The sequence below is a fragment of the Podospora bellae-mahoneyi genome, chromosome 3, assembly GCF_035222275.1.
Source record: "Podospora bellae-mahoneyi strain CBS 112042 chromosome 3, whole genome shotgun sequence".
Classification (NCBI taxonomy): Eukaryota; Fungi; Ascomycota; class Sordariomycetes; order Sordariales; family Podosporaceae; genus Podospora; species Podospora bellae-mahoneyi.
The window spans coordinates 47,368-73,530 of NC_085882.1; the positions used below are offsets into that span (position 1 = coordinate 47,368).

At 46.4% G+C, this 26,163-nt stretch overlaps 11 protein-coding genes across 11 annotated transcripts; 6 read left to right on the top strand and 5 right to left on the bottom strand.

Moving 5' to 3' along the window:
* Nucleotides 1-1,507: 1,507 nt before the first annotated feature.
* On the bottom strand, nt 1,508-3,842 carry QC761_300170 (uncharacterized protein). The gene is made up of 2 exons (XM_062877173.1): nt 2,893-3,842; nt 1,508-2,829 (listed from the first exon to the last, which is right to left on the bottom strand). The coding sequence occupies exons 1-2, from the start codon at nt 3,265-3,267 to the stop codon at nt 1,897-1,899; spliced, it is 1,308 nt and encodes a 435-aa protein (XP_062732889.1). The 5' UTR covers nt 3,268-3,842; the 3' UTR covers nt 1,508-1,896.
* Nucleotides 3,843-9,262: 5,420 nt separating this feature from the next.
* On the top strand, nt 9,263-9,475 carry QC761_0047230 (uncharacterized protein; the record flags this gene model as incomplete). Its single annotated transcript, XM_062872420.1, has 1 exon — nt 9,263-9,475. The coding sequence occupies one exon, from the start codon at nt 9,263-9,265 to the stop codon at nt 9,473-9,475; it is 213 nt and encodes a 70-aa protein (XP_062732890.1).
* Nucleotides 9,476-9,919: 444 nt separating this feature from the next.
* On the top strand, nt 9,920-10,471 carry QC761_300185 (uncharacterized protein; the record flags this gene model as incomplete). Its single annotated transcript, XM_062877175.1, has 2 exons — nt 9,920-9,925; nt 9,984-10,471. 2 exons carry the CDS (start codon nt 9,920-9,922, stop codon nt 10,161-10,163), a joined length of 186 nt encoding a protein of 61 aa, XP_062732891.1. The 3' UTR covers nt 10,164-10,471.
* Nucleotides 10,472-10,753: 282 nt separating this feature from the next.
* QC761_0047250 (uncharacterized protein) lies at nt 10,754-11,679 on the bottom strand. The gene is made up of 2 exons (XM_062872421.1): nt 11,099-11,679; nt 10,754-11,034 (listed from the first exon to the last, which is right to left on the bottom strand). Exons 1-2 carry the CDS (start codon nt 11,212-11,214, stop codon nt 10,911-10,913), a joined length of 240 nt encoding a protein of 79 aa, XP_062732892.1. The 5' UTR covers nt 11,215-11,679; the 3' UTR covers nt 10,754-10,910.
* A 318-nt stretch (nt 11,680-11,997) lies between these two features.
* QC761_300180 (uncharacterized protein) lies at nt 11,998-13,713 on the top strand (the record flags this gene model as incomplete). The annotated part of the gene is made up of 1 exon (XM_062877174.1): nt 11,998-13,713. The coding sequence occupies one exon, from the start codon at nt 11,998-12,000 to the stop codon at nt 13,711-13,713; it is 1,716 nt and encodes a 571-aa protein (XP_062732893.1).
* A 967-nt stretch (nt 13,714-14,680) lies between these two features.
* QC761_300190 (uncharacterized protein) lies at nt 14,681-15,660 on the top strand (the record flags this gene model as incomplete). The annotated part of the gene is made up of 4 exons (XM_062877176.1): nt 14,681-14,741; nt 14,812-15,136; nt 15,335-15,541; nt 15,621-15,660. The coding sequence occupies 4 exons, from the start codon at nt 14,681-14,683 to the stop codon at nt 15,658-15,660; spliced, it is 633 nt and encodes a 210-aa protein (XP_062732894.1).
* A 1,742-nt stretch (nt 15,661-17,402) lies between these two features.
* On the top strand, nt 17,403-19,244 carry QC761_300200 (uncharacterized protein; the record flags this gene model as incomplete). Its single annotated transcript, XM_062877177.1, has 1 exon — nt 17,403-19,244. One exon carries the CDS (start codon nt 17,403-17,405, stop codon nt 19,242-19,244), a length of 1,842 nt encoding a protein of 613 aa, XP_062732895.1.
* QC761_300210 (uncharacterized protein) lies at nt 19,186-20,750 on the bottom strand (the record flags this gene model as incomplete). Its single annotated transcript, XM_062877178.1, has 2 exons — nt 19,186-20,552; nt 20,627-20,750. The coding sequence occupies 2 exons, from the start codon at nt 20,748-20,750 to the stop codon at nt 19,294-19,296; spliced, it is 1,383 nt and encodes a 460-aa protein (XP_062732896.1). The 3' UTR covers nt 19,186-19,293.
* Nucleotides 20,751-21,219: 469 nt separating this feature from the next.
* TFS1 (carboxypeptidase Y inhibitor) lies at nt 21,220-22,128 on the bottom strand (the record flags this gene model as incomplete). Its single annotated transcript, XM_062877179.1, has 4 exons — nt 21,220-21,257; nt 21,328-21,831; nt 21,893-21,921; nt 21,983-22,128. The coding sequence occupies 4 exons, from the start codon at nt 22,126-22,128 to the stop codon at nt 21,220-21,222; spliced, it is 717 nt and encodes a 238-aa protein (XP_062732897.1).
* A 456-nt stretch (nt 22,129-22,584) lies between these two features.
* QC761_300230 (uncharacterized protein) lies at nt 22,585-23,093 on the bottom strand (the record flags this gene model as incomplete). Its single annotated transcript, XM_062877180.1, has 2 exons — nt 22,682-23,093; nt 22,585-22,625 (listed from the first exon to the last, which is right to left on the bottom strand). Exons 1-2 carry the CDS (start codon nt 22,878-22,880, stop codon nt 22,585-22,587), a joined length of 240 nt encoding a protein of 79 aa, XP_062732898.1. The 5' UTR covers nt 22,881-23,093.
* A 1,641-nt stretch (nt 23,094-24,734) lies between these two features.
* Nucleotides 24,735-25,859, top strand: LAG1_1 (sphingosine N-acyltransferase lag1; the record flags this gene model as incomplete). Its single annotated transcript, XM_062872422.1, has 1 exon — nt 24,735-25,859. One exon carries the CDS (start codon nt 24,735-24,737, stop codon nt 25,857-25,859), a length of 1,125 nt encoding a protein of 374 aa, XP_062732899.1.
* Between the last annotated feature and the right edge of the window lie 304 nt (nt 25,860-26,163).

Sequence of the window (26,163 nt, forward strand, 5' to 3'; positions counted from 1 at the left end):
TCCAGAACCTCTGAAAGGGATACTAGTTGAAGGCACTTCTAAACAATCCTGGTTCGGTACAGCTAAACAGTGTACAACAATAGCTTGTCTCGATCACAATAGTCTAGATACAAACGATTGTGACTTGTATTGCATACTGCGGAACTGTCTATCTACACCAGCCAGTTCCTCCGTATATATAGACCTTGAGACCCTGAGGTGCTAGCCCTGCTACGGCCCCCATCACTCCTAGCACATTGCATCCAGCAGAGTGCTCGTCGTGCTGTACCTTCGATCACCCCGAGCATCTTGCTGAAATGGTGAGAAAACACACAAAACAACCACAACACCACAAATATACCCTCAACAGGGCTCTGAATGAACACACCTGCGTGACAGTGGCTCGCTCGCAGGCCGCACTTCACGTAGGACAAACAAAAGACTCTGTGGGCTCGCAGACTACACAGTAAGCACCGGATTGGCCTGATCAGAGGGCCAGAATTGCCTGCACGCATGCAAAGCGCAAAAATACGAAGAAATAAAAGTCGATGATCTGTCTAAAATAGAATGTCCGAAGCAGAACGTTTATATACATGACCCCTGAATCCCCGAATCCTCAGAGAGCCCCACTTCCCTACTCATACCCTCAGGCCTGTGGCCGCACCCCAAACCAGTATACAGCAGAGAGCATGGTACAGGATTAGGGGTGCGGGGAGCAAAGGGAGCAGAAGAAGGCTAGGGCTAATGAGAGAGCAGGAGGGAGCATAGGTCATGTGGAGCACGGGTAGGAGCACAGGCTAGGCAGAGCAGGGCAAGAATATCTTGGAGAGCAAGCAGGCCACCCACAAACTTTCCTTTCTTTTCTTCTTTAACTTACGATTACATTAGCTATAAGAATACAGTATTAGCCTTAATCTATTACCACTTTAAGTTCGTAACAATGTATTGCAAATTAAAAATTAAATAGTCTATAATTACCAACAAGAATGTACTGCATTTCCGAGAAAACTATTATAAGTAATTAAATAAAATAAAATATTTGTATTTATTTAGTTTTAAATGCATTAAAATCTCAAAGATATAAAAGTATAAATCCTTAGGAAAATAATATTCTTATTATGAAAGAATTTTATAAAAGTCTAATAAGTACTAAATAAGATCAAGTTAGTAAGACTGAAAAGTTTTTATTAATTAAATTTTAAAAAATAATTAAATTTGATATAATAGTTTTTAAATAAAATAGCATGTAGAGTTTTAAAGGTAAAGCTTTTATAATTTAACAATATAAAAGTTTAAAAGGTAACTTCTATAATAATAGCTACAGTTAAATAAATTTAAATTAAAATTTCGTTTAATTTCCCCAGAGGCTATTAGATTAAAGTAAGAGAAATTGAATTTTAATTATTAAATAAACTATTAATAGCCTAAATAATCCAAACAAAGCTTCGCTTTACTTTTTCTATAGTTAAGTTTGCGCCTACAGGGACGTACAACACATGCAGTCAAAAGTCTTGTACTACAACAAAATCTCCTATCACAACGAATGTCAATATCATGAGGTTGGTAAATAAGCTGAGAGGAAAAAGCACTAGCTACAAGAAGAAAATAGCCGAGGCTATAGCACTGACCCTGCCCGGCTCAGAGCACACTGGTTCAACTAGATGGGTAGAACCCTAACCCTTAGCATGGGAAACTATGACATCTCCATGTAAATATGGAAAAGGAGAGAAGGCATACAGGAGAGGGACCAGTTAGTCCATAACATATGTAAGCTCGTCTAAAGAAGCATAAGACTGTTGACCTACTACTCTGCCTTTTATCTCGAGTCTTATTTCGTCGGATCGCTAACATCTTCTCTCGTATCAAGCCGTACCCAGCTGCGGCACCAGCAATAGCAAAATAATACCTAACTATCTATTAAGAAACACGATTATTATGCACCTCTCTAAGGCGCTTAACCCAGTGCTTCCGCAATGGCTCTGGCATCTTGCAGAAAAACATCGCTTTGTTCTCGTCCGTCAGCAGCTTTTCGGCGATTTTGATCTGCAAGTCGGGGTCCTCCTCGCGGAAATCCCCAAACAAGATCTCCATAGCCTGTTCCTGCCAAGTAGGGCGAGCCTTGGCCCCACGGAGAGCCTCGGCTAGAACGGTGATGTCACTGGCGACGGGAGGGGCGGTTGGGAGCGACGGGTGGGTGCCGACTGTGTGAGATGATGCGACAGCAATGCCAGTGCTGTTGCTAGTGCTGCCCCCGCTGCTTTGAGTCGCGTGATTGCTGAGAGCAGGATGCAGGGTGTGGTTAACATTGTTTGCGGTCGCTACATGAGTCTGCTGTTGCTGAAGATCGATGTAGTTCGGAGGAGCAGTGCGCCGACGCTTGTCAGATTGAATGGATTGATTCGTGGTCGCGGCGTTGTCGCCGGCGTGCATGCGCTTCCTTGGTTGCTGTGGGTTCTCTTCTGGCGGTGTCAGTGCAGAGGTTGTGGATGGAAGGGAGGCGCGAGGCTGAGGCGGCGGGGCCATTGCCGCTGGGGGCCGTGAAAGCTGTTGTGAAGGCGCCGGGAGAGGGGTCGGCATAGAAGGCGCGACAATACTAGGCTGCTGCGGAAGAGGCGGCGCAATATGCGACTGTACAGGATTGAGATAGCTCGTCTCGGTGAGCATGTCCATGATAGATGTGCCGGGTGCGTCCGGTTCATCGGTGCTATTGAGGCTGTCCGGTCCTTTCCTGCGAGGTTTGGTAAGACGCTTAGGGGCGCCGCCAGATCCAGGCACGTCAGGGAAGAGGATCTCGTAATATTCTTCGTGTTCGAAAGGTCGACCTTTGAGCGAGCGAGCTAATGGTTCTTTCTGTACAACACATTGAAGTCAGCAAGGCGTTATAATCAAGATGTCGCAATGACAACGACGTACCTGGAGATGCCTAGCCCAAGCCTCTTCAGTGCCAGTCACTGTCCTGTTTTGTGGATTGTAGTAGAAAGAGTTATCCTCCCTCAAGCCAATCCACAGGCGGTACTTCTTGCGGGCATTGTCACTCTTGTTGATGAGATGACTCTTGTTGGCATAGGCATTGTGTTTGTCGATAAGGGCTTGGATAGCACGGTCCCAAGCCTGGGGCTTGAAGGTGCTGCCTTCGCGCAGACCCAGGTTGACTGACTCGCATAGCGAACGGAAGAAGGTAGCTTCGTACTGCGAGTTCCAGGTGAAGCGCGGGCCACGATGCTTGCCCGGGGTGCTGTCGGAGGGTTTGGCGCCTGGAGGAGCAAGTCCGTAGTCCTGGTCAGACATGGCGTCCAGCACCCACGTAGGTGGGACCCCGAGGAGGACCGGAGCAGCCGTTTGGGTTAATGGTTTGCAGCTTGGCTATGGACGATACGGCGGGCTATCGGTGGCGGCAGCGACGGGGTCGGCTAGAGTGGCGATAATGCTTATAAATGTAAACTGGTAGCAGTTGGGCCGAAGGTGCTGCGCAGCTGAAACGGAGAAGGGATCCGACCACAGTTTATCGGTGCCGTGGAGTTGGACTGTACCGGACACTTGGATCAATTAGAGGGCCGAGGCAAATGTTATGCTAGCTATAGGTTAAAGGTAAAGCGAGATGGAAGTAGCCGATACATAATACTGTTTATAGTAGTAAAAGAAAGACCGTTTTGTAGTATCAACTGCGGCTAGCTAGTTGATGGGTATGATGTTGGGAGTGTGAGATGCAAAGACGGTGGAGCGGGAGTGGAGGCTGGGGCGAAATGATGAAACAAGGATTTGCTTTTGAGACCGTAAAACAAAACGGAAATAGCTAGTCACGTGTATGCGTGTCGGTTGAATTTCTTCTTGAGTGAAGTGCGGGGTAACGACGATGAGTTAATACTAAGAGAACTCTACACTATAGCGGGGATAAATTTATACCTAAGTTAAAGCAAAAGTGAAGAATAGTAATAGGTTTATAAAGATTTTTGATTTACAGATTATAATAAAAGTAAAGTATAACTTAGTTAAAAAAACATAACTATTAACCTTAAATTGTAGTAAAACTAACATTAATTTTAATATATTTATTTCTATATTTAAAGTTACTGAAGGAGATATTAATTGTAAAAGTTTTAATAACTTAATAAAATCTCTTAAAATAGAGGGCCTGTTTATGAAGCGAAGCTTGCTAAAGTTATTAATATATTTATATATTAACTTTCTCAATTTTTTTTTGTAATTTTTAATAATAACCGATAATACCTTTACCCACTATTTTATATAACTTTAATATTTTTCTGTACTAATTTTTATCCGAAATGCTTTCTTTTATATTTAATTAAAATACCTAATAAATTTCTTATAGTTTAGCTTAATAATAAAAACATTAATTTATAGTATACTAAAAAGTCCATACACAAGTACTATTCGGCAAACTTTTTATATAAAAGATGATATTTGTGACAGCATACGGCAAAGAGCATAGTACTCAGTTAGGAGTGGAGAGAGCAATAAAAAAGCTGCGGCTAATAAAAGAGCAGAAAAGGAGCACAAGGTATGTGAAGCACGTATAGGAGCATAAGCTAAGCAGAGCAGGGCAAGAATATCTTGAAGAGCAAGCGGACTACCCACAAACCTTTCTTTGCTTTTTTCTCTATCTTACAATTACATTAATGTCACGGTTTTGGGAGACAGTGAGGCATACTGGACCAATTAGGGCTGGACCGGGCGATCGAGCGGGGCTCACGGACGGAACGGACTAATAAGATGGGGACCGTGGACCGTGAGACCCACCGCGGTCGCCGGTCCCCATCTTATTGGTCCGTTTCGTCCAACTGGACCGTAAGCCCCGCTCGACTACCCGGTCCAGCCCTAATTGGTCCAGTATGCCTCACTGTCTCCCAAAACCGTGACACAAAGCGTTAACTTAAGTATATCAAGATATTTCATTTTAATTAAGTTTTATCATAATAGTTTAAAAAATACGAGTTTACTGATTTAAATTAATAATTTTAAAAGTATATATCTTAATTCTAAAAAAAAAAGCCTCGGAATTAATTTTTATATTTTTTTGAACGTAGAGTAATGGACGACTCCTTTTATAACAAATTTTATATCGGAGTTAAAGACGCAAAAAAAAAAGAATCCGAGGCTCTCGATACTAACTCCTTAGTAAACTTAGCGGTATCTTGAATCTTCTTTTTAAAGTTATTACGAAGGTCTATATAGCTAGGGACTATAAAGTATTTAGCAGGTAATTAGTAACGATATTATTATTAGATAATTAAATAATTCTATCGGTAAAGCCTAGCTTTCCTATCTAATTAAAGTCGATACTAGTATCGTTATGGGTATGGTAGATATTTTCGCTATCGCGTATAGTAATAGTATAAGTACTACGCTAGGTAAAAGTAACGAAGCTTTCGGCTCGGTAATAAAAAAACGGTGTAACCGATATTATTATCTTTCGGGAAGTTTTGTTTAAAGAAACCTGTTTCGAATTTAACTTACTTACGCGCTACTTTGGCGCATTTAACTACTGTAGCTAGATCCAACTGTATCATAATATTTATTCTAGGGTTTCTATCTTAGCTGAATTACATAAAAAGCAACTCGTTTAGGATATAGTGTCGCGTATCGCTTAGTTGCAGCTCGCGCTAACCTTATCTTAATCGAGTATCGAATCAAGTAGAATTTAACATTTTTTGGACAGGTAAGGAGAGATTAAAATAATGTGAGGGCAACGTATTATGCAAAGCAAAAGCACCAGTAGGTGATAGCTATATTCGTAGGATTCTGATCTCAAAAGGTAAAGGAGAAGAGTGATTACAAGCCTATAGCCCGTAGCTAAAAATAAACAACTACCTCGGAGCAACTCCACTGGCCAGGCTTAGAAATTAAGTCCCGAGCACCTGACTGTCATCTAAGCAAACCTGCACTATAGTCACCGCCCTAATAGGTTATTTTTGTTTAAAGGTTTTCTTTACTCGTTTTTCTTATATAAATTAGCAGACCGCTATTTTATTTAAAAATAAACTCTACTATTTTTAAAATAAATTAAAAATGTTTAATTGGCCCTCTTTTAAACTATTTTTCAATAACTTTTTCTATATTTTTAATTTATTTAAAAGGTAAAATAGTTAAATAAAAATATAGCGAAAAGTATTGCTGCTCTGTTACGCTTAGTTAGAAACCGCAGTACGGTCTCTAACTTCTTTTTGATTGTTTATAAAAGGGACCCACGAATATCCTAAAGTAGCTTTTACGGCTTATAAAGCTCTATAAAGCAGTTAGCCCTTATAAAGAAATTAAAAACGTCTAAGTTACTAAAACTACTGATAGGTATATTAGTAACTTACTCCTTGAACTTTAAGTGCTAGGACTACAACTTTTGTTCTTTTAAAGCTAAGTATGTTTTTATAAGTAAGTAAATACTGCAGCTTTGAAGCTTATTATGAACCGTCTTGTTTATATATATCTACTTGTCACAGACTAACTATATAGAAACACCGAGCGGAAACTGTAGTGGGCCAATGTAGCTAATTAGGGAAGAGAGGTGTAACGGCGGGGCTATAAGGTAATAGGAGGCTCACCTTTTGGCAGAGGTGAGCCGGATCACTATCTTTACCTAGTGAGCGTAATAAGCCATGAGGGCTCACCACCGCCCACCAGTGAGCCGAAGTGAGCCAGGTACGGAAGTACCTAGAGGATCAAAGTCTATAAATACGGAGGAACTAGTTAATGTAGATAGATAGTTCTGTAGTATATAATATAAGTTATAATCCTTGGTATCGAGTCTTCTTTAGCTGTACCCAACTAGGATTGTTCAGAAGTGCCTTCAATTAGTATCCCCTCCAGAAGTTCTAGATAGGAGTTCGTTATACTACTTTCTAAATTAGGTATATGCATCAAATCTGTGAAAAAATACCAATGTTTGCATTTGCGATTTACTTTGAGCTGCTCTTTTACATAAATACTAAGCAACTAACACAAACTGTCTGATACCAATGATATATTCACGCAGTTATCTATATATTGCATGACATGATACTAGGTCGACATATGAGATACATATATTTTGCAGCATGTCAAAGAAAATCAAGTAATTGCAAAGAAATTAAAATACAAGTCACCAACAATTTATCATGGGTACACAGAACGCTGAGATCCATCAGGATTGCCTTTGGCCTATACTTACCTAGCTCTGCCATGAAAATACTGATTGTGACAAGTTTTTGCAGCTGGTTTTAGCCTCTGTTATTCATTCCTTTGTGGATGTTCAAAGCTTCTCAACTATTGCTTGTCATGAACAACTCCTTTGCCTTATAGTCCGGATAATATAGCACAGCTATCAGCCATGAAGCAGAATATTGCCGCGTGTTTTGCATGTGTCTACCCTGATGCTCCAACGGCAAGGGTTTTATACGGGGCTGGAATTGTCTCCAATAACAATGCCAAGGATGCACAGGCTAGCATTGGTCGATGGCCCCATAATTAAGGTAGGTAAGCCAAGGCATTGCCTCCAATCAAATCACCATCTGAGATCTAGGGAAGTAGAGGTGAGGGAATTGGGCTACCTGCAGGCAAAGTTGGGCTTCTTTTTACTGTAGGCATGTTAAGGAGTACGTCCAAACATAACAGTCAACAATGTGGGCTGATGTGTCAGACGTGAACGTGAAGCTGTTATCTGACGTTGAAAGCCATGTAGCACTGCACACTAGTACAGATGGGATTTGATGTTACCGAAAAGGTGCGGACTGGCGAGAAACGTGACATGAACGTAGAAGCATGACAATGTCCTAATGATGCAGTAGGTTACTATGAAACCTTCCACATAGCATTATTCCATGATGAATTGATCAGATACCAGTAGAAGATAAATACTGACCTGGGTCTCTGAGATCTGATAAATCTTTGTGCGAGCCAAAGTACCTAACCATCACCGAGACTACCTTAGTTACTGGTAGCCTACACGTGCCGGATGCCGATGCGTTAAAGCTAGCAGAAAAATATCTTTATCGGGAAGCCAGGTGGGTGTGTTGGCCTGCAAAGCTCCATTGTTGATGGACTCTCTTGCCGGGCGGTTGATGCGCTTGTTGGGAATATTCCGCCAAGACAATAAATCTCATCTTTGACAAGATTCGTCCGTCAGTGGAGAGGTAGACCTGTTTAAGTATTCCGGGAAATGTTGCTGCCAATATGACACATGGTGAGCCAGCTTCACTACAACTGGTGGCAGCAGGTGCGAGGTTGAGGTAGGACAAGACGGCAAGCATAACTGCCGTTGTTTTTGGAGTATTCCAAAGGAAGGGCGGGCCGGGGAAAATTGAGACCGCGTTAGGTTCAGCTAGGCATGCACCGGAAAGGTCTGCCAAAAGGTGCGGCGATACAAAGCACGAGGTTGTTGATGCCCAAAGGTACGGAGGCTGATTCCACTGATAAGCCGACGTCGGCAGTAGACCAGATTTGATTGCGTCATCGAACATATTTAGCAGAGTAGATTCCAGAGCAGGGGAAACATCGCAGAGGGAGAAGGTATATTTGAGAGGGGCTTCAGCGTGGCTAGGGATCCAACAAGATTGTCAGTTCAGGGGCTCACTCACTCAACAGAGGCAATCAGAAGCCAGAACTAATTCCTAGCTGCAGAATGTCCGGGTTTGGTGGGGAGGCACGGAGGGCACCAACAAGGAGGGGGTCAGACCGTCAGACTGCGGGGCATGCTGTCCTCAACGTTCACTGGTCTCTTCCCTTGTCATGCAGGCCACCTCAAGTTGGGTTTTGGTTCCCACAAGTAGCAATGCATCATTAGGCAGTCCTTGCGTAACCCATGCTAGCTGACCAGTGACATATGCGGGTAATATTCCCGGCTGCGTTAGCTTGGGACACCACAACCCTTCCAGAGCGTGGTAGGTACCGTACGCAGTAGGTTCTCAAGCTTGGCTCCTTTGGAATATGGACGATAGCCAAGAGGCGGCAACAAGGATGTTCCTTCCATAGCGCCTGGTCGCAACATGATCAACCAGATTCTGGGCGCACAACAAGCCCGAAGAGTCAAGATCAAGAATAGGTACCTAAGCAATATATTGGCGATGCCCAGTGTGATGTGATGGATTTACTGACAGGTCGGCTGTCGTGAGAGAGGACTCAAACTTGGGAGGATGCAATATGGCAAATATGTTGCCGGGTTAAGACGGGTGGGATCGCCTGGCTTCGGAAGACGAGTTCGAGAGGTGACCGCGGTGTGTGACTCTTTTATAGGTTCGGGGTGAAGACCGGTCCGGTGGAGAGCCCGAAAGGGAGCTATTCTCCACGCTATGCAATGCAACCATCTACGTCTCTCCAATCACCGGCAACGAATATCTGCAGAAGGTTGCCAGCAGTCTGCATCCTGTGGTTAGTCTGGTTGGACAGATTCGTGCGGTGGGCATCAAGCCACTACCAACCGGATTGCTGGTTCAGACATCATCCACGAAGCTGGGGCTCCCACCCCAAGCTTGGTCTTCCGGGTTGGCGGAATTCCAGGGTAAGGTAGAACCGAGATGATGAAGACCCAAGAGGGACATCCCGGGGCTATTCGATACTGCCGCATTTAACACTGGGCACATGGTCCCATGGTTCCACAAGAGCGCTGGCTTCAGGCTCTTGATGCCCTCCCCAGGATGATGTGGCAGCAGGGAAGCTGGCCTCACCAATCTCAGAGCATATTAAATACGCCTGCAGTTCTGTGGTCCATGGCGAGTTCGACTCAAGGCAACATCTAACAAGATAGCTTCATCTCTTGAGTCGTAGGACATTTGCACACCCCTCATCTCCACGCAACAGAGATCGACAACGCCAAGATGTGAGTCATTGACTAAGGTACCCAGGGGGGATATAAGCGCGCCATATCATTGACGAAGCATCTACGTAGATTTTTTCTGGCCAGTAAACTAGCCCAACATCTTTCCAGATACCTATTCAGCCTAGGTAGTCCGATATGGCTGTGAGTCAAGCATGGATCCCTTTCTTCATGACGATGCGATGGTTAACCGACCTGCCAGCCCGGAGATACAGTTCGAATTCGCGGCAACTCGGTCCTGTACAAAGTCATTGCAGTAAATGGCTGCATGCTCACCATCTTGGTCATGAATCCGCAACCAGATGGGCAGTACCTGGACTTCAGTCCGACCTCGATACAAACTATAGACGAATATCGCGTCGAAAAGGTGGATGATTGTTGAGTGGAGAGTCTGATTTACCTTGATGTGTTTTGTCGCCATTGCGTGGTCGGATTTCTGCATTGGATACCCTCGTTTTAAACTTATTGTCTGGTACGGCATTTGGACGGATATTTGGCTTTCAAGAGAGCACTTTCTAGACTTCTTTTATTTATATACTACCTAAGGTACCTAACGTCTGATCTCCGAGATTGTTGATAAGTAAGGTATCATCGTTTTGGGGTGTGTTTTGGAAATGACATGTACTCCTGCTGCGAGATTTGTGAACGTAAACGAAAGTCTGTTGCGCATAGATATGCCTCCAGAAGACCCCCGGCACCCATGTACACTCGGTATTACATTCAAGACCACTATGCGTAAGAAATACGGCTTTGGTTATATCTTTGACGCCAAGATAGGTAGATATGTTTCCAGCTACCTACGTGAGTAACCAGCAACAGGTAATAATTCAGATGCTGGACGGTGATGGGAAATGTGAACACCCAGAACATAGGTACGTCATGTAGGTGAAGTATTGACTGCTCCGGAATGATGTGCACTTAAATTCTCCACGACAAGATCAAGCCTGTCACTTTATTGCGGGGTGAAAATCTGGGGCTTATGGCTTTGGTCATGCCGGTACGGGCGGGGGTCCGATGCCTATTTAGATTGCCACTGCTGGTCCGTTGAGGTCACAACTCGCAACTACCTAGTGACTTAGGTGTGCCAGTCTTGATAATTTTCTGCCTGCCCGTGTTTCAAGTACCCCTTTTACTGCTGTTGCACTCCCAGAAATGCCCTGACACCTGCAACCCTTTCCAGCTCCTCCATAGTCTCGGACCAGAGCTTAGCTTCAACCTTCTTTCCTTCTTCTGTATTCATCATGTGGTGTCCCCTGCGGGTTGTCAAAAAACTTTTAAGTTCCTTGAATATTTGCACCAAAATGGAACATGGCTTACGAATCGATCTCCCAATTTCTTACCAATCTTCCATGACTCTCCTCTCCCTTCGCATCTACCGCATCGACATACGCCCACGCCCCCCGAGTCATCCTCCTTCCTGCCAGACTGGCCATGACGTTGCCGATTAACCTCGCTGGGAAAAACAACAACTTCTGAAGCCCCGGGTTTTTGAACAAGGCTGGATCCACAGCATTGACAATCAGGGTGAGACCATGCTGCTGTCAGACGCGGGCGGTGGCCAGGCCAAGGCCAGTGTTGGTCTTGTGATCGACGCTGTTTTGCCGACAAAAGAGGTACATTCTGGAGGAGGAAAAGGTTGGACGAAGAATTGAGAGGTCAGGGCCAACCAAAGGTCACAGGTGAGAGAGTTGGTTTCAAAGTGGGCCACGGCGGAGGGGCGGGATTTCCATAGAGCAAGGAGGGCCACGATGAGGAACTCGAGTAGATTGATTAGAATTCCGTGATACAGAACTCATCGCTGGGTGACACATAGGCATAAGATGGGCAAGAAAGCAGATGGACAAGAGGGAATGAAGTGATTTTTTGGCGGTCTGCCACTACAGGTAAGTCTTATAAGACTGATCGAGGTGGGGCTGTTGTTTCGCGGCCAGTGCCATGGTTTCGAACCCAATCTGTGCCACACTCGGTTGACTGCGACTCTCAAGATCGACCAACCGGGCGTGCCTGTTCAATCTTCAACCGCAGCGGTCGGCTTGATGGTTGACCACGGCGTTGGTCTTTGGGTTGGTCTGGTCATTGACTGAAATAGACATCATATTCTGCCTCGCTTCTACTTGATTCAAGAGCTTCCCACCCAGACTGAGCTTTATCTCTAGTATTTCTTTCTCTTTCTTTCTGCCGCATCATTGACTCCAAATGTGGCCAACAGGGAAATAATGAATCACCAACACACACGATGGCCATTATCAGCGCAGGGCGAGCGGCCTCGATTGTCATTGCAGACAGCCTCACCCACTGAAAACAGTCCCGGGCTGCCCCCATACCCCGTCAATGACCAGGATGCCCGTTCACTTGTTGCGTCAAAGCTATGGGGTGAACAGAGGCGATTTTCAGATTCTTTCTCTCAAATGTCCAACGAAGCCCTCTATCACGAGTCGTTGGACAAGTTGAACCTCTCCTGCCGCACAGGTTTAAGCTTCAACTTCAAAGAACAAACCGAACAGGAAGTGCAATTTGTGGTTGATCTCGGCGGAAGTGTCACACATATCCCGTCCCCACAACCATCCCCGACATTTAAGCCGGCAGGTTTACCATCCAGGGCTGCCCTAACTTACACACCTGCCAACGCCAAAACATATCCTTTTGCGGAGTGGGAACTCACCAACGACAAACCCCAAGCGGAAGGAGATGGATTCATGCTGTGGAAGGAATACTCGCCAGTGATACTGACGCGCCGTTCTTCCTCACTCCAGTCAGAGAGAGAGCAGGTCCTCGATGCAGTATCTAGTCTCGGCTTGAAAGGTCCTGTCAAAGGCCTTGGGAAGCTGTCAAGGCCGGTTCTGAACAAGTACTACCGCACAGAGCAAGCACTGGCAGAGTTCCTGATTAAGCAAGATCGCGTCCTACTCCGTCCGCTGCCTACGCCAGAGACTGGGCAAAGAGAGCTGGAACGCCTAGAAACCGAGCTATTCGACACATCAAAATATATGGGTAGCACAAATTATATGACCGTACTCACCTGGTCCGACGACAACCCATGGGGAACCATCACACTATTCCAAGTCGAGACCCCACTGATGGGCTTCGTCAGCCAAGGGGGTTATCTGGAATCTCAACGCCGAAAACCGCCCAACCTCCATGTCCATGTTCGGGAACCGTTTGCAACAAAGATAAAACCAGTGGCAGCGATGGAACACATACCCCAGCAGGTCCTGGTAAACATGCGCATGGATACTGCGATACGGAAGTTGGTTTTGGTTCACGAGCAAAACAGCCAGCGATTTCGCTGGATGGCCAAGGGCGAAATGGGCCACCCCTCCTATGCAACCCTGTACCGGCCTGACATGCCGGTCCCTATTGCCGTACAAAGGAGTCTGTACGAGCACTTGGATGCTGATGAAGCAGCTATTCTTGGCCATCACTCACACTGCCGACCGTCCTGCCTCAATCCACAAGCTGCCTACCAAGATAGGCAAGGGGTCACAGCGGATGGCATCGTAGCCACAATCCCACAGTTTCTCGCTCTGTTACATTCGACCCAGTCAATTGTAGAAGTTGCTTCCTCTCCCAAGCCATCCGACGAGGAGAGGGCGGAGACGACATCAGGTGAACGCTTCCGGCGGTGCTCCATAAAACAGCCGTTCCAAGGGAAACGGCATACTGGGAGGGATGTTCACGTCGTGGTGCTGTTGCCAGCTTCCCGTTCCGCGTGGGTGGAGGAGAAACTTTTTTGGACAGACGAGCAAGGGCACCTTGCCGAGTTCAGGCAGAAACGATACAAGTCGGTAATAGATAGAGAACGGGACAGGAGAAGGGGAAGATGTTTTGGCGAGTTCTCGGGGAGAAGGGGCAGAAGCCCGGGAGTTGGGGAGATCCGGAGTCCACCGTTGAGTGCTACCCTATGCGCAAGGGACTCGGTATGGTATGAGTGATGCACAGTCAAAGGTCATGGACTTCTTGTTGGCAGATGCAGACAGCTTGGATACACAGGGGCCGCCAGCACGGTATCTTAATCATTGATGATGTTTCCTAGAATGCAATGACACCTTCCAATTGTCAAGTTGCCCGGAGTCTTTAGGTACCCGGTCGAATGTGCAGTGGTATACCTACCTATCTAGGCTTTTCGCTGCTGCGATTGCCTTTATATCCTTCAATGCTACATTAGGCACCTACCTAGCTAGGTAGGTGTTTTGTCAATCGTGGTTCCAAAGACCCAATAGCAGCTTTGGCACACCACGGGCTGTCTATAGGAAAACTCCTCTGGCTCTTGACCGCATACAGCTCGTGTTATCGATGTTGTTCTCACCGTCAGTTCGGCGTTCCAGACTTCACCTCGACGGGGGAAAATAGGGAGCTATTGAACCGCCCAAAGTAGACGCCCGGAATTGCCGTCTGTAGGTAGTTTCCAAGCCAATGGAAACCTTTCTCGGTAGTTCCCTGATGTAAAAATCAGGACTTCTGATGTAGCCTTGACGTTGCACATAACGGGTGGACACTGGGCAATGGTAGCGTTACTGAGATGGTTTAGCCATGGTAGAACAGCCGCAGTTCCTTAATAAACGTTAGTGGTTCTCATTTTCTGACCGTTACTACAAGAAGGGTTCTTGTTTTGAAACTCCGTTCCCTGTTGTGGCTGTATGTCAGGCGGTTGGAAGAGCAAACCTCACCGGCTAGCACGAAGTTTTTACCGACCTTGATCGAACAACTATAATGCGGCCATGAAGATTTAGGCAAATGTCTTCCGTTGGAGGTTTTCCATGAAGAGAGGTCCAGTGCGTATGGTGCCGGGCTTATATATGTTCTCTTCGAGCGCAAAAATAATCCTGTGGAGAGCTTTAGCACCAGTGGCTGTTTAAGACGCGAACCACCATCAAGCTCTTTGCAAAGTCTCCGATCGAGATGCAACTTTATACAGCAATCATTTTCATGTGGTCATTCCCTCAAGGGGCCCTATCCCACTGTAAGCGCTTTCTTGTACTCCCTGGAAAATAAGTAAACAATACCTTGTAGGTAGGTGAACATATTTCAAGCAATACTGACTACAGAAACGCTCAATGATATCTTCCACCAATTTCTCCATAACGACACAATATTCACTCCTTTCAAGTACATCCGCCCCGTCCCTGCTGAAACGCCACTTCACATCACCGACAAGAACGACATTCGATGTAACCGAGCAGGGGCCAATGGACAGTCAACAAATGTCTTGACAATCACAGCAGGCGACACCGTGGGGTTCAAGCCTACATTTTGGATCCATCATCCCGGGGCATACGCTGCTTACCTCTCTGCCGTCCCTCCTGGAAAAATCATCTCCAATTACGCGGGTGACGGTGACTGGTTCAAGATTTGGGAGTTTGGAACATACCCAACCTCACAGCAGAATCGGCATATCGACAAACTTGGTACGTCACGCTTTTTTTCAAGCTCCTGCCTTTTTTTCCCTCTTGGAGCGAAGATCCGCGTGCTAATGGTGCACTTGTTCCCAATCGCAGGCGATTGCTTGCAGACCCACTGACATTCCAAATCCCAACGGCCACCCCACCGGGGAAGTATTTGCTACGATTTGAGCATGTGGCACTGCATCTGGGCCAGCCAGAGAGGTGGAGCCGAGTTCTACCCTTCTTGTGCCCACGTTGAAGTGCTGAACGCTGGGTGGAAGAGCACCGGTCTTAGCCCAGGACCGACAGCACGGTTCCCCGAGGCACACGAGGCAGAAGCACACGGAAGTTGGTGTTCAATATATGGGACTTTGATGACGTGAGTGATGCCATGATACAGTCTAGAAAGATAGGTATTGGGGCTGCTGACAAAACCGACAGGTTCAACAGCTCAACAGCAGGAAGATGCCTGGCCCGCAAGTGTGGGATGGCCGCTGAATGTACAGAGATGGCATCTTGGCAATTTGGGGGCGGGTTGGGCAGCATTCTCGCATTTTCTCCCAAGGAGCCAAGTCAGCAAGCGAGCATGCAGGCAAGAGATTTGACGCTGTGTAACGAAACCCTATCCAGAACCTCTGAAAGGGATACTAGCTTCTGAACAATCCTGGTTCGGTACAGCTAAACAGTGTACAACAAATGGCTTGTCTCAATCACAATAATCAAGATCTGATTGTGACTTGTATTGCATACTGCGGAACTGTCTATTTAACACCGGCCAGTTCCTCCGTATATAAAGACCTCAGGATTCTGAACTGATCATGGCCAAGCCGCCCTGATCACGTCCTGATTGGCCCTTCTTGTGATCATGGTGATCGTGTCTCGATCGCCCTGATCATCCCCTGATTGGCTAGTCCTTATCTAATCTAACGATTGGCTGAGGGCGTCCCGCGCCTCTCGTACTGTCCGTCCTGTTAGCTTAACTGTGACACGCTGGCTCAGGGGGTTGCTGTAATTGTTGGGGCATGGAATGTCCAATCTACTTGAAGCAAACGTTACATAGCAGGCAGCAACTGTCAAATACGGTAAGAAGTGATTATCATACGAGCGAGAGTCTTTAGGTAGTACAGTAAGGCCAGACCTAATAGCTTTAGGTTCTATTACTAAAATAAAGTTTTTGTTAATTGTAAATTAAAATAACAAATTTTATATACTCTTCAATTAACTCCTTACTTAAAGCTGTTAAGTGTTTTTCTTTACTTAAATTTTCCTATAATCCTACTATCCTCCGAAAATTAGTATTTTTAAGATATTCCCTTAATTTTTATTTAATATCATTATTGTTTTGATATGTTTATTATGATTAATTATGAATTCCTTTCATGGTATACTTTTTTATTCTGTTATAACAATTTTAAATTTATTTTTTAAATTTTGTTTTAATTAACTTTCCTATATTTTAACTTTAATAAAATTCCAGAATTCCATAAACTTATTAATTAATAAGACGTTAATGAAACTATTAATCAATATCTTATTATTATTCACGGAATTAATAATTATAAATGTCGATATGTTATAATTTTGTTTATAAAATATTAATATTTATTATAATAAATCGAATTCTTTAAGTATTATTGTACTATAGTAAAAGATTATTATTATTAATACTTTGAATATTTAACTTTTACATTAAACGAAATTTATTTATAGTTTTTTTAATAGCTTATTAAAGTATACAATAATTTAAGCTTAATAATTAATTAAGTGACAATGTTACTAAAAAATTTTAGTACTTAAGCTAATAAGCTTCGTTAAGTAATAAAACTATTAATAAAAGAATCATTAAAATAAATTTCCATAAAAGTAGTTTTCATGTTATTTTTTATCTATTTAATAAGCTTACAAGTTAACGTTAAAAAAGTAAAAAATTACGTTAATTTTAATATTATACGAGGGGAGGTTTCCAAATAGCACGGTAAGGCCAGACCTAGTGACTCAGGTCCCACTGCCAAGGTAATAGTTTTGCTTAGAGTGGGTCAGGATGACCAATGCAACAGCAATATGCTGCTGTTGGTAGCTAGCGTTGGCGATCAATCACATCTTTCCTTCATGTTGTGCAAGGGGCAAAATCCTTGCGGCCGAACGAAAATATTCCCTCCTCTTATCCCCTTCCGGCCCCTTCCAGACATCATCAGTGAACTTCGTGTCATTGTCTCTACCTACCTTATCTACTCAACAGCATGGAGCATGATCCATTCAACCCCGAACACCAGCCCAAAAACGAGCCACAAGTGGCTGTGACGGAGGCCTATACCTTTAACCAAGGCCCAGAGAAACACGAGACCGGATTAGCTCGGAGTCAGGCCTGGTGGCACGCCTGGTGGTTAGAAGTAGTGTCTATGGTTGTCACTATTGGATGCTCAGTCGCCATCATCGCTATTCTCTGTGCATTCAACAGGCGTCCGATTACTGACTGGACCGATAAAAGCAAACTTGCGGAAATCATCAGCCTTCCAACGACGTTGTCTATATTGGCGACAGCTGCGAACGCCACAACCACGCTCGTCCTCGGCAGTGCTATCAGCCAGTACAAATGGGTTTATTTCAAGGCCAAGAATCGTTCGTTGGCTGATCTGGATCTGTTGGACGGGACCAGCAGAGGGACTCTGTGGAAATGCCTGGAGCTATTAGTGAAGAGGATGAAGACAATGGCGAGCTTAGGTGCTATTGCCATGATCCTGTCACTCGCCGTCGGTCCATTCTATCAACAGACGGTCCAGCTTACCGAGTGGGATGTGCCAAGTGACGACGGGAAGGCCTCATTTGGGCTTGCTCATCAGTACATCGCTAGTGGGCGTCCAAACTTTGCCGCCGGCGGTGGTGCTGATGCCAGTTTGCCAAGTGCCTTCCAAGTTGAAGCTGCAACTGCCGACAGCCCGATGCAGGGTGCAATCTACAGAGGGTTATTCAACCTTGATGGCCCTGCTATATTCAACTGTACCTCGAACTGCACATGGCCAGATCCCGGGGCGAGCAAGCCCTATGTCTCGCTAGGCTTTCGCAGTGATTGTGCGAATGTCACAGAAGCAACTCTGCGTGCTTCAGGGTGGGACGATACCATCGAAGGTTCCCCTCGAGGTATAAATATCACGACACCGGGAAATGTCACATTGGACACCCGCTTCTCGTTCACTTCGTACCAACCCGTTGTTGTTGTTGCAAGCAAGTCCCTCCTTTGGCACCAAATCAAAAACATCAATACCTCTCCATTCGACTGGACTGGTGATACTGTGGGTCACACTGTTGCTCGCATGGCTGTATTTCGATCAGAGTTGGATCCTCGCAACTTTGAACTCGTCAGCAGCAAGATGCAGGTTACCGAATGTGACCTCAGCCTTGTCGCCTATCGCTATTCTGATATCTCTGTATCTGACAGCAAACTCTCGATCGGAAAGGAAGAGTTGATTCGGCTTCAGTCTGGCGTTGTAGAAAGACAAGATGATGGGAGGTTCATTGGTGTTTTTGACACAGTGGTGGATTCCTCCGGAACGGCAATTCCATTAAAGGTGTCCCTGGCAGACATTGGGGCCCTCACTTTGCTTTTCACCTCAACACGATTCATGGGCACGCTTTATGCAGGCGAGCCGCCCGATCGTAGTCGGATTCATCGGCCTTCCGGCATGGGGGATGCCTTTCTCGGAGGTGACATCACTGACCAACTTGTCATTGAAAGATTTGAAAGAATGGCGGAGAGCATGACTCTTCAGTTGCGATCAACCAGCGATGCAACCGCTACCGGTATTAGTGTCTACTCCATTGTGCACTACAAGGTTGAGTGGGCGTGGCTTGTTCTCCCGTTGGCAGTGCAGCTGATCACATTGGTTTTCTTTTTCTGGGTCCTTGTCAGGAATCACCACAGTGGACTGCAGCATTGGAAAGACTCGGCACTTGCTGTCATCAGTCACAGTCTACAGGCGGCGGATGAAGACATTCACCAGGTGGAAGTGATTGGACCCATGCATGTTGAGAAGATTCAGGAATTAGAAGACTGGGCCAATCGGACAAAAGCAAAACTGCTGTAGAATACCTATACTCGTAGCTTCAGGCTGGATAGGTTACCCAATAAAACCACTACACAGAAGTGTCAGGTACCTTGCTCTCCTTGTACTCACCTCTCACTACCCGGTCACAAACATCCTTCAACACTCCTCCAACCCACTTAAAGTCCTGCAAGTCAAGGTAAACCTGCGCGCTGAGTCTGGCCCACCACCTTCCCTGATAGACAAAGACTGCTACAAAAGTCTGATACTCCTCCATGAGCGTGCCGAGGACGTAGGAATGAACTGCTGGTTCCTCTCCACTTGCCTCGATATCCTCTGCCGGTAAAGGCAACGCCACATTGGTCATGGCGCATGCAGACATCGTTCCCTCCTTGTTATCCAATACCTCAGTTCCCAACGCCTCCGCCACCAGCCTGCCCCCTTCCCTTGCCATCTTGATCAGCTCGTCTCTAATTCTCACCTCACCACCAAGAACTTCCTCCCTCCACTTGATCGCGTCTTTGACACACAGGTAAGGCGCGTTATCCACCGTCCCCACAAACTGAAAGCCGTTCACAAAATAGCCCTTCCCATTGGGCGGCAGCGGGTTCACCCTTTTCAAGTTCCCACCCTGCAGTTCAGCCGCCTCAAACCCATGCGAAGTCGGCACCGTCGATCTGATCAGTCCTTGATTCCTCAAAGGGACGTAAAAGACCGCACAACCCCTCGGCACATGCAACCACTTGTGACAGTTGGACACAAAAAAATCTGGATCAACCTCGCCGAGGTTATTAAGCTTTACCATGCCTATCCCCTGCGCGCCATCAACGAGCGATAGAATCCCATGCCTCTTGCATGAAGCAGTGATGGCTTCGAAAGGGAACCGGACCCCGGGATTCGAGCTGACCACATCAAACAGCGCGAGCCTGACTCTCCTCCCCTCCTTTTCCACCTCTTGCACCGCTTTCTCAAAATTCTCAACGATATCCCCGTCTGGACAGGGGTATAGAATGGGCACACATCGACTGTGAACCAATCCACGGTTGTACTCCACCACATAATCCACCGTCTTTGCACACCCGCCGTAGATAGTCTCAAAGTACAGGATCTCGTCTTTCCCATCCTTGTTCCATATGATGTTACGGAGCACCGTGTTGACGCCCATGGTGGCGTTGGACACAAAGACGCATGTCTCCGTTGGGACACCCAAAAGCTTGGCCACGGCAGCGCGGGACTCATCGAGGAGCTGAGGGTATGTATATCGGATGAAGGGATCGGGCTTCGCTTCTGCTTGGTCTTGATATTGCCTCATCAAGTTGCGGATGTGGGAGGGGATGGTGCCAAATGAGCCTGCCACGGTGTCAGTAAGTCGTTTGTTTGCAGCCTGGTTAAAAGGAGGAGCAAAGACCGGGAGATGGACGAACCGTGGTTGAGATTGCGGTACGAAGGATCGAACAAGAATTCAGAGTCGCGAAGGGCGCGGCCAAACTTGACAGGTTCAGACCTGGTCCGGCCGCATGTGGGTAAATCTGAAGTGGTGTCGCCCATGATGACTTGGTGGTTGACTGTGGATGTCCGGAGTCCTGGGGGTGAAGCAGTTCAGATCAGGATGGACAATATAGTAAGCATGCCCTAATAACTCGTCAAATGGATTGGTTGTCATGAGTCATGGATGACTCGATGTCAAATAGTGAAACCCTTGCACTTGGTTCCTCGACTGATCTACACCCCCACTTGCCCGGTCAACGGTTTGGGCCAAGTTGGTACCCCATCCTCCACACTGGACTTGCATCGTGCATAATTTGGATAATAACGTGATACCGATTGTATTCCAAAGGGCGGACTCTTCACAGTGCCCCATGTCCCGGTGTCGGGACGCCGCCAGTCGGCTAGAAAGGGGTTTGTGTTCACAAACTAGCAAGCCGCGGCCAGCCGAGCAACCCTTCAACATGAAAAAAGACCACTCAAGCTCGGCTACGCTTCCGAATACCAAGGCAATCAAAATCCCTCACTTGGTTCAGTGCTTCTTGTTTTGAGCATAGAAGAAATTGGCACCTAAAAGATATCATGAGCGACTGCTGTAGCAGGTAAGGTATGGCGTACTTTGGTTGGAAAAATGACTCACCAACAGGAACAAGCCCATTCTCTGCAGCCCATTCTCTCACCCCTTTCGTGTCTTTGTCTCCATCATCGCCAACCTCATATCCCCAATGCTTTCTTGCATTCGGCCGCGACAAGTGCAGCTTTTCAGTAGTACCGTTGGCGGGGGCAAATGCCAACAGAACATACCGGTGTTTCCCAGTCTTCTCGGGCGGTGATGGAGGCTTGTACCTCATGATCTCATCAGAAAAGGTGGGGCTAATCCCAGATGAGGTCGGCACGCCTATTGCGATCCAATGGCAAAACTCGGACCATTTCGGATCATCGCGCGACGGAGCATCCGGATCCGTCATGGTGATAACGTAAGTAACGCCTTTCTTCCAGAGGGTAGGCTTGGATGCCATCAGTTTTACTGAAGGGGCTGATTCGAGCAGGGAAGGTTCGAGGGTGTTGCCAAGGTCGGCGTGAGTGTGATGATGGGAAGACCATGTGGCATTCATCAAAAGTGAAGGAAGAAAATCGTCAATGACTATGGTGAAGCTCAGCATCTACCCTGGTGATCAACATGGGGTCTGATAATATGAACTTACCAGTAGGGATGATTTCGGCATCCTGGAGCCTACGGTGTAGTACCTCACGTTAGTCTGTCATCGAGGAGCAAGCAGTCAAACATATCGTACGCTTTCTGTACATCGTCTTGCGTATTCCAGATACTATTACCGATCTTCGGGAGAGGATGCTGCTCGTTGACAATAACAGTCGCCCCAGCAGCAAAGGGCCCAATGAGTATAAAGAGTTGCAATAGGAGGCTGGTCAATGTCATCATGGTTATTTCTCTGCTTGGTGCAAAGTCCTGAAGTGAGCTGGACACGAGGTAGATACCTAGAATGAATGCAAACACCTACCTACATAAAGCTCAGTTGAGCAGTGGACCCAAAATGATGTCACCATTTCTACCTTAGCTGCATCACCTGAGCCCCACCTCCAACAGAACTGTATGCAACTGCCAAAATAAACTGCAAACGCTGGTGATTTTCCCGACTTCTCATGGTGCATTTACACATGAAGGATATAAGCAAGCTCAAGTACACAAATGCCATGAATTTCACTACCTCATGTGTAATTATTGATGAAGAGCGATCTTCTCTGTGATACCTATGCAACTCTCTAGGTAGGTGTGGCGGTAGCCCGCGCTTATCTTATCATTCCTCGCAATAGAAAGCATCCTCTTATTGTGAATAGCCATGGCTAAACATAATATGTGCCCACATGCACCGTCCATTTAGTGGGGACCAGGCTCGCAGTGGGGAGCGTAGATGGCCTCTGTCAACACCGTTAGAACATGCATAAGTAAAGGCAGCAGGAGTGAGAAGGCGTACTGCACTTGGCATCGCAGTCCTTGTTACATTGAACAGCATCGGGGACGTTGACACAAATCTTGTAGAGGCAATCTGAGATGCAGGTCCAGAAAGCCTCAGGAAGCTTAACGCAAGGAGGTTGGTCCTGCGGAGCTGGAGCCGGAGCAGCAGTGGCAGTGATGGCAAGGGCAAGGACCCCGAATAATATGGCGAAGCGCATCTTGGGCGTAGAGGTTGTGGATTGTTTGTTGGTGGATGAGTTCAATGTAGTAGGTTGTCGAGAGGGGGAAACAGCCGCATATAGTGCTTGAAATAGTTGGCCCAAGGAGCAGGAGCAACCGCAGACTTTAGGGAGGTGAATTACCTAACCCAAGATAGTTGCTCCCGTGATGGAGCGCTGCATCCCCAGTTCTGATATTTTTTTAGGATGTTTCCGACTTTGACCCTCCTGACTTGAGTTAAGTGGGCTAATGATAGTAACGGAATTGCCGTGCATATCCGCCCACCACATGCTTCTTATCATCAGAAGAAAAGACTGCGTCCCACATATTAATAACCTGCTAGCATACCTACCCCTTCGGTGACGAATGCTCCAGGTCAGTTCGAGCCTGGGCCACGATCAGGGTGATATTCGCACATCAAAGCGGATTTACATGAGGTAGTTAACTACCTAGGCGGGCAGTTATGTATTATTCTCTTCTGATTGAAAATTCCAACTGTTTTTGAGCTAGACCTTCATCTCCCACGCACAGCAACACTATTGCCAACTGTACTGCTTGATACCTATCCACCCGGCCTTTTCTATTTTTTAGTTTTTTACTGTTATGTACACACAGCTATACTATTTTCTTCCTCATCATAGTTATTTATCTTATCTCGTTCTATATTCTCTATCTACAAGCCTAGTTGCTATCGGCTTCGGTTACCAATCTCCCTTTCCTCTTTTCTTTCTCCTTAAAAGACAATGCATTTATGCCACAGCTTACCTTGGCCCCATTTACCAGCACCACCAAATTTCTGCAGCCTGTCTCTTTACCATGCTTAAAGATGCCAAGAGTACCTAGTTACCCTCACTGATGCTGGCACAGAAAGGGCTGCTGCTGTGTATCCGAAAAGTCTAAAGTGCCTCTACAAATCGAGGTGTACAGTTGCAAGCGTCCCAATGGGAAGAAGCAAGCATCTGTTTTACATCTTATCGCCTACTTAGGTGCCATACCTTGCAGCTTTACCGGATATTACCACAACACTGCCACTCTATACTCATCAAGCGACAATAATTGCTTCTCGCTCCAACTCGACTGTCATGACAGTCTCGGACACGCCAGATCCAAATCGTATCTTCTTGACTGAGCTGAACCATACTCCTATCGCTCTGTCCTCAACTCATTGTGGCGCCTTCCACCAAGCTAAAGTTCGACCAGAAAATGGTCGCTCTTGTGCGGTATTTCAGGGGCTGGCATTGTGTTTTTACTTGGGGTGTATTCAGTTACCCTGGGTGGCATTGTTGCCACGCAAAATATTGGAAAATTGCCAGCCATGTCAAGCTTTCCTGTTTTGGATGACTCTCACAAGTCTCAGGGTGATGATCGTGATGTTGCAGTGTGGGATGTGATAGAACTGGGTGCAAGGATGCAGTCCGGGCTCTGAAGGGGAGGCACATGTACCCGAGAAGATCAGATGAGGTAGATCCTCACATAAATAGCGTACACCATCCAACATTGTACAGAGTTCATGATTACATTGCTTTTTGGCACGCCCCCTGAACGCCTGGCGAGAGGCAAAGCAGGCAAAAACATCGATGGCAGCCATCCAATATCACCCCTGTAATCTAGATCATTTTGATGGTTAGTCTTCCACTTGAGGGGATGCTGTTGGGGCTCTTTTGGCCCAACATGCATCCGTTTAAGCCACATCATTGGTACGGACCCTGACTGACTGTTTACATACCCACATTTAAATTCAAGGCCTCATTCATTCTCTCTTGCTTCCCATCCTCTTCTCGTCATGTCTGTGGTTGACCATGGCAACCTCGGTGCTCTCACTCTCATCATCAAAAGCACACTCTATATCGAAGATGGCTCCCAGTACGCCTGACGCCAAACGTCATGTCAAGATAAGAAAAGAACCACTGATCACCTCATTCCGCCGCACGTGGGTTGTACCCTTGATCCTCACAGCTGCAATTTTGCTAGTCTACGCCATCAACCCGACTGAGCCAAGTCCAGTTTATCCATTCATCTTTCCATCCTATAAGCTGGGAGATGGCTTCACTCCGGCGCAGTACGGCAAAGGCCCCCGTGACATCGCATTTGTCATATTCTACACCGTTTTCCTTACCTTTACACGCGAGTTCTGCCTGCAAGAGATCTTCAACCCTCCCGCCCTCAAATGTGGCATACTCTCACGCGCCAAACGAGCGCGCTTCGCCGAAAACATGTACACAGCCCTGTACATCGCCATCATCGGACCCTGGGGGATGTATCTCATGCATCGCACCCCAGTCTGGTACTTTAACACGCACGGAATGTACGAGGGTTTCCCGCACCGCACCCACGAGGCAGGGTTCAAGTGTTATTACCTCCTCCAGGCCGCCTTCTGGATGCAGCAGGTCGTGGTGATGGTGTTGGGCTTGGAAGCTCGCCGCAAGGATTTCAACCAGCTCATCGGACACCACGTCGTCACGGTAGCGCTTGCGGCGTTGAGTTACCGGTTTCATTTTGCGTATATGGGTATCGCGGTCTACATTACTCACGACATCAGCGACTTTTTCCTTTCGCTATTAAAATCGCTAAATTACGTGGAGAGCAAGGCGCAGGGCTGGTCGTTTGGGCTGTGTATCGTCATGTGGATTTACTTGCGGCACTACATCAACTTGCGGATCTTGTACTCGATGCTGCCTGGGGGGGAGTTCAGCACTGTTGGGCCGTATGTGATGGATTGGGAGGCTAAACAGTACAAGTCCCCACTGGCGAACGTCATCACATTTAGTCTGTTGGCTTTGTTACAGTCGTTGAATATCTTTTGGTTGTATTGTTTGTTTAGGAGCGCTTACAAGTTTGTTGTTCTTGGGGTGGCAAAGGATGACAGGTCTGAGGCTGAGGATGAGGGGGAAGATGATACGTCGGTCACAGTGGTGGGCAACAACAGACCGACTCAAGGGTTGGCGCATGGGAAGGGTGGGCGTCCAGAGGCCAGATGATGCTCACAGTGTATACCTGGGCATCATGTGGCTTTCATGTTGGTACGAAGCTGGGATAGGTACGCAGGTTGATCGAATCAAGAGGGCTTGGAATATGATATTTCAGGGTTTGAAAAGGACTTGCATCGAGGTGGTCCTGTGATAGTTCTCATCACAAGAAGGCTTCACATGTTTTCATAATCATGTTAATCACTGTTATCTGACTCTATTTTTACGTCTAACTAACCCCCTTTCCGTCTCTTTTGCTTTTTTTTCGGCACCCCGGGTGATTTGTGGCTCCAGCAGCCAACCAAGGGTACACTAC

Excerpts from the sequence above, each read along its gene's own strand:
- QC761_300170 (XM_062877173.1), bottom strand. The coding sequence starts at position 3,267 with ATGTCTGACCAGGACTACGGACTTGCTCCTCCAGGCGCCAAACCCTCC. Across the intron at positions 2,830-2,892 it reads CTTGGGCTAGGCATCTCCAG|AAAGAACCATTAGCTCGCTC; the intron begins GTACGTCGTTGT and ends TGTGTTGTACAG.
- QC761_0047250 (XM_062872421.1), bottom strand. The coding sequence starts at position 11,214 with ATGGCCAGTCTGGCAGGAAGGAGGATGACTCGGGGGGCGTGGGCGTAT. Across the intron at positions 11,035-11,098 it reads AGAAATTGGGAGATCGATTC|GGGACACCACATGATGAATA; the intron begins GTAAGCCATGTT and ends GACAACCCGCAG.